Raw genomic sequence first — 12541 nt, forward strand, 5'->3', positions numbered from 1 at the left:
ATAGTTGCGTCGCGTTCAACGGATTCATTTGTATAAAGATGGGCATTGGCCAGCTTTTTGACGCGCACCTTTTTTTCCAATGCAGCGCCGCCTTCCCAGGATGCTTTGCTGGCGCGTTGAAGTCCCTTGACATCACCCATGGGAATAGAGTGGAGCGCGGCGCAACAGAAGCATTGCACAGTCAAATGGATCTGTACCGTTAGACGCTTTTTAGACAGAGCGTGACATTGTGATGTCAGACAGGTGTGTATGAGATCTGACTCACCTGTCCCACAGAGTCGGCAGTTCATCCTGCAGGCCGACGTTCAATTCATCAAACACTTTCTGAGCCTTTTTCAACTCTTCTTCTGCCTTCAAAGAGAAACAGGTGAGTTTAACAAGATGTACGGCAGCTGAGCAGGTGGCAGCTAACATCTGGACCTTTAACTGACTCACCTTCATCACCTTACGGTCATTCTTCATCCCTGCCACCTGCAGAGTTTCCATGTGATGGCGAGCGCTGTCGTAGTCGATGAGTTTCCGACTTCTTTTGGCCACACGAGTCTGAAATGTGACAAAGTTTCAGTTTGTCGATGATGAATCAAGCCTGTAAAAGATCCTCTGATCAGAAGACAAACTGTTTGTTACTTTGAGGTCTGGGAACTGCAGCAGGTACTCGTCCAGGTTCAGCAGCGTCGAGTCCACCAGTTTGTTATGGAAGTCTTCCCACATTGCATCACAGTCCTGTAGGAAATACACAAAAACTCATATTGTCATGGAAACACATTGAAAATGTTCTGTAGGATCTAGGTATCCAGGGATCAGCATGTCTACTTCCCTGCCAAAGTGGAAACGTTGGTTTGAAGGACTATGTTTCATATGCAAACAAAGATCATACTTGTTAGTAAACTATTAATGTAGCCTAAATGATTTGAAAGAAGCTTTTTTTAGAGCCAGCATGGGAAAATCTCCAGAGAACACTACAAACATATTCAGTAGTTTCGAGTGAGCTAAATCAACCTGACAATTTCAAGCGTTTGGCTGCGTTTGGCTGCGTTTGGCTGGCGTTTGGCTGAGTTCGGCTGCGTTCGGCTGCGTTTGACTGCGCTGGGCTGCGTTAGCCTGCGTTAGCCTGCGTTGGCCTGCGTTCGGCTCCCTTGGGCTCACAGGTTCTCAACGTTTACTCTCAGATGAGAGTCTGTGTATCGCTCAGAGATTGAATAGTAACTGTTGAGCGATGCTGTTTCCACAGGAGTTGGTAAGTGAAAAAAGCTTTTAAGTCAATTTCAAGCCAAAACTCAGAACATAAACTGGTCCGGACCAGGAAAGCTCTGCAGCATAAGTTACCATGGCGATGTCGCCCAGGTCCCCAGGAAGTGCAACCATAGGAACATAGCATCCAAACAAACAGTGGAACTACAACTCCCGGTCCGTCATAAACAAGGGACTGACACAAACACTATTATAAGGTCCCTTAATTGATCCATGGATCTTATCGGTTTAAGGAGAGACACAGACACTGTGCATGTGTGTGTGTGTGTGTGTGTGTGTGTGTGTGTGTGTGTGTGTGTGTCTGTCTGTGTGTGTGTGTGTGTGTGTGTCTGTGTGTGTTTGTCATGTTTGTGTGATACACGTTTTGACTGATTTTATGACTGACCTTCCCAATGACCATGACATCATCTTTCCCGTGCCAGTCGGGTTCGTAGACTTCGTGCAGAGACTGAGTCAGGTTGATGGAGGCCTGCTGCATCCCTGCACAGAAAAACATTGTAATTTACTATTATAATGTTTACATGTAAAAGGCCCCACCCCCCTCTCCAGTAGCTCCCCGAGGCTTTAAAAAGTTATATGGAAATGAACAATGATTATTAACATTTAAACATTTGAAATTTAACTAATTATTGTTGAAGGCCTAAAATGGTTCTAACCTTCTCCATTTACAATTCATAGCATTTCAGTCCACCAAAATGTGCATCTACAAAGAAAAAGAGCGATTCAAGATCTGGTCAAGAGAGCAGAGAAAATTTTATTTTAAGAATTGGATCAAATCAGTAAACTCCAAACTGCTGTTTGGGTCTGATTATAATATGTTTTGCAGCTCCAGATTTAATTTTTAGGCTAAAAATGTCTCCTTGACAGTAAGGTTGCTGACCACTGACATATATGATTATGATATAAGTGAAAGTGTTCATATGAGACTTTTTGTCACCTTTAATGGCAGCCATGTAGGCCTTCATCTCCCTCTGCAGCCGAGCGCCTTCAGACTGAGGAAACAAACACAAACACACACAAACAGACACAAACAGACACACAACAGATACAAACAGACACACAACAGACACACAAACAGACACAACAATATTTTACATCAGTCTTTGTGAATCAGGATAGCTTCCTGTTGTTTTCTCTAACAGGTGAATCTGCAGTCTGAACTGAGCAAAGCGACTGTTGATCCTGAAAGTAACTTTGCTGATGCAGAGAGCCGAACATCTCTGCAGACTCAGAAACCAACTAGAGTAGCTAGTTACAGTCAGTAGCTAGTTACAGTCGGTAGCTAGTTACAGTCAGTAGCTAGTTACAGTTTATCTATAGAAAAGCCTTTTTTAACATCAAAGGCAGGGGACTACAGATGAAAAAAAAGCCTTTTGGCTAATTCTGGCTTTTTTAACCCATGGGAAATCACGTGTTTTATTAATTTGCGCTTTCCCCTTTTATAAATAAACTAAACTCAAACTCATCTCTCTGGCGCTCCTTCTGTAAAGGGCGGTCCACTCCAACAACCAGAACTATAAAGATAACTATAAATATATAGTTTTAAAAATTGTTCTACCTCTTGGGGCGGCCTCTTTCTCAGCCAGTAAGAGCATTAGCCCTATGTTGGCTCCTGAGTCCTGCAGCGGTGCAGGTTCGAATCCAACCTGCTGCCCTTTGCTGCGTGTCATCCCCTATCTCTCTCCCCCTTTGGTGCCTATCCACTGTCACTATACAATAAAGGGAAAAGCCCCCAAAAAATATCTTTAAAAATCATTCTAACTCTAGCTGCAACTATAACGATGACAGCGGAGAACGATATCATTGGGATCACTTTCAGAAAGATTTGATAAACCATAGAAACATTGACAGCCAATCAGAATCCATCTGTATTTACATCATTACACAGCGGAGAGAGACACTGACAGCCAATCAGAATCCATCTGTATTTACATCATGACATGGCAGAGAAGGTGGTTAGTGGCATGACTTTTCCCCTCGGTGGGGCTCCGATCCTTTAGCTCTGTGTATTTCTAAACATCAGTACTTTAAAAAGTATTTTCCTGAGCCGTCAGGATTATGTCATATCTCCCGAGGGCGATAAAACATGCTCACGACCAAATTATTTCATTTCAAACGTGCAGATATTACTCTTCGCGCAGCGTGAAACAGAACATTGGGAGAGGGAAAGAATGACTCGTGTGCGTATACAAAGCACATAAAAATAATAATGAATTCTGCTGTATGACATTAACCTGAAGCCAAACCTTTTCCTCAGGTCGGTGGGTCAGGATAAACTGTAATAACTAATAAAGTTTTATTTAGCGCCATCATCAGCTCAACAGTTTAATGTGTCAAAACTTTAAAAAGCTGTAGATCTAAAGACGTTCATCAGCTTGAGCTGAGTGTTTGTTGGGTCTCGTATTTCTCAAAGTGATCAATTAAAAAAGCTAAAACACAAAGGACCAGATGTTAAAGTGATGCATGTGCCTTTTCCCACCCATGAACTGGTATTTATGAAGGAATAGTGGAATATTTCCAGGGTAAAGCCTGATGTTTGCTCTCTCTGTGTTCATTCTCTTACCTCCTGTCTCCTGAAGTTGATGACCACTTGTTCAAACTGTTCATCTTTGGTCTCGTCTGCTTTTCCCAGTTTCTGCAGCACCTGAAAATCACAACATTATGTGTCGCATTATATTTCAATTAGCTGAGACCCAAACCACGCCAGATTTATTGTGTCACATGTTGTCAGGGATTCAGATAACTTCCTCAGTTCCTCCTAAACATCACCAACATGTGTGTTAAGAAATGTTTTTGTTGATGTAAAACTATAAAGAAAGTTGTCTACTGTATTAAGAGAGCTGAGAGCAGCTTTATGGTTTTAATCTGTTAGCACAGACAGAAAGGACAAAAAACAATTAGATGTTTTCAGCATGAAGAACGTAACTCTGTGTGTTTTAAGAGCACCTAAACAGGAAACAATCTCAACAAGCAGAGAAACAGCAAAGTGTTGAACTCTGAGAAGAGAAGCCGCTCGGTTCACGTTAGCTCTGCTGCTATGTGTTAAATATTTAATAAAGCCAGCGTCGGGGTCGTATTTCTGGATCAACTGTGTAAACTTGTTTCAGTTCCTCGAACACATATTAATCTCAGATGGACCACTAAGGTCTATATAAAAGAGACTTCAGATACAGTATTAGGGGACCACTAAGGTCTATATAAAAGAGACTTCAGATACAGTATTAGGGGACCATTAAGGTCTATATAAAAGACACTTCAGATACAGTATTAGGGGACCACTAAGGTCTATATAAAAGCATCCAAACAGCACCATGTCATGGGACCTTTAATCTAAGATGGGCCGGTTTTGTCGCAGTAAAACCTGTGCACAATAACAGATGAATAACAACAGTTTATATTTAATATACAGTATGTCCCTTTCTTTCAGTGTAGAGGGAACAAGTACGTCAAGTAAAGTCAACTTTACTGTCAATTCTGCAATATGTGGCAGACATACAGAGCAATTAGAAATGTGTTTCTGGTCAGACAGCCTGTAAACACAGCAGCGTACGCTAACGTATCAGTATGTAAACACTATCAGCCTGTAAACACAGCGGCGTACGCTAACGTATCAGCCTGTAAACACAGCGGCGTACGCTAACGTATCAGCCTGTAAACACAGCGGCGTACGCTAACGTATCAGCCTGTAAACACAGCGGCGTACGCTAACGTATCAGCCTGTAAACACAGCGGCGTACGCTAACGTATCAGTCTGTAAACACAGCGGCGTACGCTAACGTATCGCGTCAGCCCCTGTGGTGGATGGTTCTGGCCCTCGGGCCTCATTGTTGACACCGCCTTTTCAGATCTGAACGACTTGAACAGAGAGAAAGACTTTACTGTCAGCTGGAAGAAAACTCTCTATCCTGATTGGACAAATGTCTCCATGATCTTAATGGCAAGCTGAAAGACGTTTCAGAACCATGGACAGTCCTCTCCCTCCAATCAGATGCAGGACAGTCCTCTCTGTCCAATCAGAATAAAGAAAAACAGTCTAACAGCTAAACTCTGCACGTTCTCAGAATGACGTCGACGTCATATAGACACACCCGCCGACCTTGGAGCAGGACAGCACCTTCTCTCCCTTCAGTTTATTTATTAAACACACCGACACGTTTCACCGCGCACGTGACGTCATCGCGGGGTGTTTTTCATCTGTTAATCAGCCAATGAGATCCGTGTCTGATGATAAACGTTTCTTTGAGCAAACATGATGACGTCAGCCTCTCAGTGCGGATCAGCTGTGTATCTCTGATCGTCCAAATAAACTAATAAACATTAATAAGCAATAAAACCGGAAATAAAACTGTGATCATATTTAACAGACAGAATGATGCGAGGAGGAGAAGCTGCAGAGGCCGCAGCCCGACACACACACACACACACACACACACACACACACACACACACACACACACACACACACACACACACACGGGAATACACATACGGACACACATTACACCTCCTTCTGCTCCATCTGTCCCCTTCACCTTCGCCTCCATCCCTCCAACATTATCCCCCTATCTTCCCCCCATCCTCCCCTTTATATATCTTACCTTCTCCTGCGCACGGTTCAGTCTTTTCTGGACGTTTTTAGCGAAAATTCCCGTTTTGATTTCCGCCATGATGACCGCAGAGAGAGAGAGAGAGAGAGAGAGAGAGAGAGAGAGAGAGAGAGAGAGAGGATTACAGACTGACAGCAGGGGGAGGGGTGTGTGTGTGTGTGTGTGTGTGTGTGTGTGTGTGTGAGAGAGAGAGAGGGGGGGCGGGGCTTAACGAGACGACACTGAGCCAGCTGATTGGACAGTTTCAGTTTCTGTTGCTTTAATTCCATTTAATAAACCGTTTTCAGTGAGCCTGGTTTGTGTTTGGTGTCTAGGCTCAGAATAATATATATGTCATATATTTCTATGATATATGCAGGGTGTAGAGTCTGTTAAAATGTGTACCGTTCAGTCTGAGCTGCTGTTAATCTGAAGCTCTATTTGTGTTCAGGTAGAGCAGATTACACACTGAGCTATTTCTGACTAGAATCAACAACAGGACGTGACGTCACACTGCTCCATCTGTTTATTATTAAACTATATAATCAATAATCGAAGACATAGATGGTGTGTTCCATATAAAAGAGTTGTGATTTCTCTCTAAAGTTTAAACTCAGCAGCAGATCAAGTTTCCCTTAACTCACAAACAATCTGAGAATTTAAACTTCTTTTCAGAAAACAGATCATGCTGTTGACTTTCAGTTAGATTTTTTTCTCCATAACATGACAGATTCATGATTTATAATTATAAAAAATATGTTTAATTAATATTCTGGGTAATGACATTAATTAGTTTTTTAGTTTAATCATTTTTTAACCATGTTGCATTAAAAGGTTTTGAAGATGTCGTTAATCTGAGTGTTTGTCAGTTCTTTCCTGCTGCAGATGAGATGTTTGAAACAACCTCCAGCAGAGGGCAGCAGAGACTGGACATACAGAGAGACATGCAGCAGAGACTGGACATACAGAGAGACATGTAGCATAGACTGGACATACAGAGAGACATGCAGCAGAGACTGGACATACAGAGAGACATGCAGCAGAGACTGGACATATAGAGAGACATGCAGCAGAGACTGGACATACAGAGAGACATGTAGCATAGACTGGACATACAGAGAGACATGCAGCAGAGACTGGACATATAGAGAGACATGCAGCAGAGACTGGACATACAGAGAGACATGCAGCAGAGACTGGACATACAGAGAGACATGCAGCAGAGACTGTACATATAGAGAGACAGAGACACATGCAGCAGAGACTGGACATACAGAGAGACATGCAGCAGAGATTGGACATATAGAGAGACATGCAGCAGAGACTGGACATACAGAGAAACATGCAGCAGAGACTGGACATATAGAAAGACATGCAGCAGAGACTGGACATATAGAGAGACATGCAGCAGAGACTGGACATACAGAGAGACATGCAGCAGAGATTGGACATATAGAGAGACATGCAGCAGAGACTGGACATACAGAGAGACATGTAGCATAGACTGGACATATAGAGAGACATGCAGCAAGAGACTGGACACATAGAGACACATGCAGCAGAGACTGGATATACAGAGAGACATGCAGCAGAGACTGGACATACAGAGAGACATGCAGCAGAGACTGGACATACAGAGAGACATGCAGCAGAGACTGTACATATAGAGAGACAGAGACACATGCAGCAGAGACTGGACATACAGAGAGACATGCAGCAGAGATTGGACATATAGAGAGACATGCAGCAGAGACTGGACATACAGAGACAGCAGACAGACATGGACATATAAAGAAAAGCAGGCAGAGACTGGACATATAGAGAGACATGCAGCAGACACTGGACATACAGAGAGACATGCGCAGAGATTGGACATATAGAGAGACATGCAGCAGAGACTGGACATACAGAGAGACATGTAGCATAGACTGGACATATAGAGAGACATGCAGCAAGAGACTGGACACATAGAGACACATGCAGCAGAGACTGGACATATAGAGACATGTAGCAGAGACTGGATATACAGAGAGACATCCAACAGAGACTGGACATATAGAGAAACATGCAGCAGAGATTGGACATATAGAGAGACATGCAGCAGAGACTGGACATATAGAGGCATGTAGCAGAGACTGGACATATAGAGAGACATGCAGCAGAGACTGGACATATAGAGACACATGCAACAGAGACTGGACATACAGAGAGACATGCAGCGGAGACTGGACATATAGAGAGACATGCAGCAGAGACTCGACATATAGAAAGACATGCAGCAGAGACATGCAGCAGAGACTGGACATACAGAGAGACATGTAGCAGAGACTGGACATATAGAGAGACATGCAGCAGAGACTGGACACATAGAGAGACATGTAGCAGAGACTGGACATACAGAGAGACATTTAGCAGAGACATGACAAATAGAGAGACATGCACCAGAGACTGGACATATAGAGACACATGCAGCAGAGACTGGACATATAGAGAGACCTGCAGCAGAGACTGGACATATAGAGACACAGGCAGCAGAGACATGACATATAGAGAGACCTGTAGCAGAGACTGGACATATAGAGATACATGCAGCAGAGACTGGACATATAGAGACACATGCAGCAGAGACATGACATATAGAGAGACATGCAGCAGAGACTGGACATATAGAGACATGTAGCAGAGACTGGACATACAGAGAGACATGTAGCAGAGACTGGACATATAAAGAAAGATGCAGCAGAGACTGGACATATAGCGAGACATGCAGCAGAGACATGCAGCAGAGACTGGACACAGTACACAACTATATATGTTTAGTAACACAATACAGACTGAACACACATTGCTCTTAACTTTATGTAAATTGACTCGCTGCCTCTCAAAACTCTTGAAAATCTTTTCAATTCAATTTAATTTATAGTGTCACATCCCAACAGAAGTGATCCCAGGACACTTTACAGATAGAGCAGATCGAGACGGTTAGAGGAACATCATGTTTCCGTTTGACTGAAGGGTTTAGGAGTCAGTAGATGCAGGCATTTTGTTTGATGTGCCTTTTAAAGAAACATGTTCCAGAGTTTTATTCTATGGTTGTGAAAGGAAGACAAACCGACTGTCTCAGACTAACTGCAGAGATATGTTCGGAAATCAGAATCAGAGACATATCGTAATGACTGAAACTAACAACTTCAAAGAAGATGAGTTTGCATTCAGGTAAAACCAGAGGTGGGCCGTCAGGGGCAGCAAGGCCTTCTCTGCTGACCAAGAGATTGTCAGAGTCATTCATATATTTATAATTTATATATATATATATATAGTACAGGCCAAAAGTTTGGACACATCTTCTCATTCAATGAGTTTTCTTTATTTTCATGACTATTTACAATGTAGATTCTCACTGAAGGCATCAAAACTATGAATGAACACATGTTATTGTACTTAACAAAAAAGTGTGAAATAACTGAAAACATGTCTTATATTCTAGTTTCTTCAAAGTAGCCACCCTTTGCTCTGATTACTGCTTTGCACACTCTTGGCATTCTCTTAATGAGCTTCAAGAGGTAGTCACCTGAAATGGTTTTCCAACAGTCTTGAAGGAGTTCCCAGAGATGCTTAGCACTTGTTGGCCCTTTTGCCTTCACTCTGCGGTCCTGCTCACCCCAAACCATCTCGATTGGGTTCAGATCTGGTGACTGTGGAGGCCAGGTCATCTGGCGCAGCACTCCATCACTCTCCTTCTTGGTCAAATAGCCCTTACACAGCCTGGAGGTGTGTTTGGGGTCATTGTCCTGTTGAAAAATAAATGATGGTCCAACTAAACGCAAACCGGATGGGATGGCATGTTGCTGCAGGATGCTGTGGTAGCCATGCTGGTTTAGTATGCCTTCAATTCTGAATAAATCCCCAACAGTGTCACCAGCAAAGCATCCCTACATCATCACACCTCCTCTTCCATGCTTCACGGTGGGAACCAGGCATGTAGAATCCATCCGTTCACCTTTTCTGCGTCGCACAAAGACACGGCAGTTGGAACCAAAGATCTCAAATTTGGACTCATCAGACCTAATGTCCATTCCTTGTGTTTCTTGGCCCAAACAAATCTCTTCTGCTTGTTGCCTCTCCTTAGCAGTGGTTTCCTAGCAGCTATTTGACCATGAAGGCCTGATTCGCGCAGTCTCCTCTTAACAGTTGTTCTAGAGATGTGTCTGCTGCTAGAACTCTGTGTGGCATTCATCTGGTCTCTAATCTGAGCTGCTGTTAACTTTCGATTTCTGAGGCTGGTGACTCGGATGAAATTATCCTCAGCAGCAGAGGAGACTCTTGGTCTTCCTTTCCTGGGGTGGTCCTCATGTGAGCCAGTTTCGTTGTGGCGCTTGATTGTTTTTGCGACTGCACTTGGGGACACATTCAAAGTTTTTGCAATTTTCCGGACTGACTGACCTTCATTTGTTAAAGTAATGATGGCCACTCGTTTCTCTTTACTTAGCTGATTGGTTCTTGCCATAATATGAATTCTAACAATTGTCCAATAGTGCTGTTGGCTGTGTATCAACCTGACTTCTGCACAACACAACTGATGGTCCCAACCCCATTAATAAGGGAAAAAATTCCACTAATTAACCCTGACAAGGCACACCTGTGAAGTGAAAACCATTTCAGGTGACTACCTCATGAAGCTCATTGAGAGAACACCAAGAGTTTGCAGCGCTATCAAAAAAGCAAAGGGTGGCTACTTTGAGGAATCTAAAATATAAGACATGTTTTCAGTTATTTCACACTTTTTTGTTAAGTACATAATTCCATATGTGTTCATTCATAGTTTTGATGCTTTCAGTGAGAATCTACAATGTAAATAGTCATGAAAGTAAAGAAAATGCATTGAATGAGAAGGTGTGTCCAAACTTTTGGCCTGTACTGTATATATATATATATATATATATATATATATATATAAATTCTAAATTTCAAAAATATATAGCCTTTATATTATTAATTTCATATGTATTTTACAAAATCCATTCCCAAGAGTCTATTACTGTAATTTCATTGCTACTCTCTCCGTCGGTTTATCCAATCAGATTTCCCACTGTGCTGTCTCCGGGTGAAAAATCTACTCTGAGGCCTTCAGAATTTACAGTGAATCCCTCTGCTGTTTAAGCAAATAGGGACGATGTTGTTGATTGTCATGTTCTTTAGCCAGTCAAATTTCGAGTTTGCCTTGTCGGGCGTATTCATTGACAGGACAGAGCCTTCTAGCTGGCCTTGCCACCCATTGGCATTGTTGAGTGTCATGGTGAGTTCATTCAAAGGTGGTTTAATTGCTGTAGGATATTACTGAAGGCCTAGGTGTAAAATACGCGGCCCGCCACTGGGTATAACATATTTTCATAATCTCTGGCTGATTAAAGGTGCATGATGAGTGCCTGCATGGTTTCAGCACGATTTCATTTTAGTCTCAAATGGTAGTCATCTCTCCTTGATCCACTAGCTGCCTGCCCCCTGAACACACCGTGAAAAAGCCCGGTCTCAGGAGACACCACAGGGGTCTTTAACACTAGGGGCACAGGCTGTGCACCAAAATACAACAAACGTTCCAGCCAATCACCGACAAGATGGTTGGGGGAGGGGGTGGGGCTTAGTGACAGTCAGTCAGTCATGACAGTTACAGAAACATGGGGAGAGGGGTGAGCTTGCTCTGTTTTGTTTGGTATTTACCTGGAACGTCAACAGAAGTGACGTCATGCAGGACTCATGGTGCACCTTTAAACAATGCCTAAATTAAAGTCAATGCACTTGTCGTCTTGGCTCAAAATACTAAATTAAGAACATACTCCACTGCGACCAACTTATAACCGCTTGTTTTATTTTTGGATTTCATGGTCAATAGACCCCATTTATATGAAAATATACCTAATTTTGAGTCCAAAAGCAGAAGTTAAGAATCATTTTGACTAATATTAGAGAAATGTTTGATGATGGACAATCAGAGACTTGTAGATGTCAAATTTTAGTCAGAAAACTGTTTTGAAACCATTTCCATATCATTAAATGCTATAAAATTTAATAAAAATCCTCAAAATTCAATGAAAGTAGCAATCATTCATTATACTTGCAAAGAGCGTTGTAGGGAACTTCCATGTTATTTATTTATTTTGGGGTAATTTGATTATAAATAAACTCATATTTATGATTTAGACAAAATATAAAAACAAACAAACAAATACTAACTTATCTACAACAGAAAGGTGAGTAAATGATCATATGTAGGGCTCATTAATTATGAAATAGAATCTGTCTTTCTGTCTCTGATGTGTTGGACAAACATTGCTTCAGTGTTGGAGACTCTGGATGTTTCCTACTATGATCGGGTGAATGAACTCAGACTGTTTGTTCACTTTCTTCCTCTCTGGACTGATTATCTTTGGACATGCTGGTCCCTTTAGCTCGGACCGGTAATGACCTCGCTGTGTTTGTGCTCAGGTTCACCTTGGGTCACTCAGAAACATTCATACGTCCCTTTAATTCAATTAAATTCAATTCATTTATAGTATCAATTCATAACAAGAGTTATCTCAAGATACTTTGCAGATAGTGTAGGGCTAGACCACACTCTATAAGTTACAAAGACCCAACAATTCAAGTGATTCCCCCAAGAGCAAACGGTGCCGGTTGGGGGTGTGATGAGCAGTGGCAATAATAGT

General features: G+C 42.3%; 1 protein-coding gene across 13 annotated transcripts in view; it reads right to left on the bottom strand.

Moving 5' to 3' along the window:
- The window catches only part of amph (amphiphysin), a 29224-nt gene extending 23253 nt beyond the window's left edge, over nt 1-5971 (bottom strand). For 12 of the 13 annotated variants that reach the window (XM_039815534.1, XM_039815543.1, XM_039815546.1 and 9 more), the window contains exons 1-6: nt 5850-5971; nt 3815-3895; nt 2189-2243; nt 1637-1731; nt 628-723; nt 266-543 (exon numbers count right to left, since the gene is read on the bottom strand). In XM_039815534.1, coding sequence (XP_039671468.1) covers nt 266-543; nt 628-723; nt 1637-1731; nt 2189-2243; nt 3815-3895; nt 5850-5918 — 674 coding nt within the window. In that variant the 5' untranslated portion in view covers nt 5919-5971. The remainder of the gene's footprint in view (nt 1-265; nt 544-627; nt 724-1636; nt 1732-2188; nt 2244-3814; nt 3896-5849) is intronic. The other variant, XM_039815538.1, reaches the window with a different exon arrangement.
- Between the last annotated feature and the right edge of the window lie 6570 nt (nt 5972-12541).

This window comes from Perca fluviatilis, chromosome 11, assembly GCF_010015445.1.
Source record: "Perca fluviatilis chromosome 11, GENO_Pfluv_1.0, whole genome shotgun sequence".
NCBI lineage: Eukaryota > Metazoa > Chordata > Actinopteri > Perciformes > Percidae > Perca > Perca fluviatilis.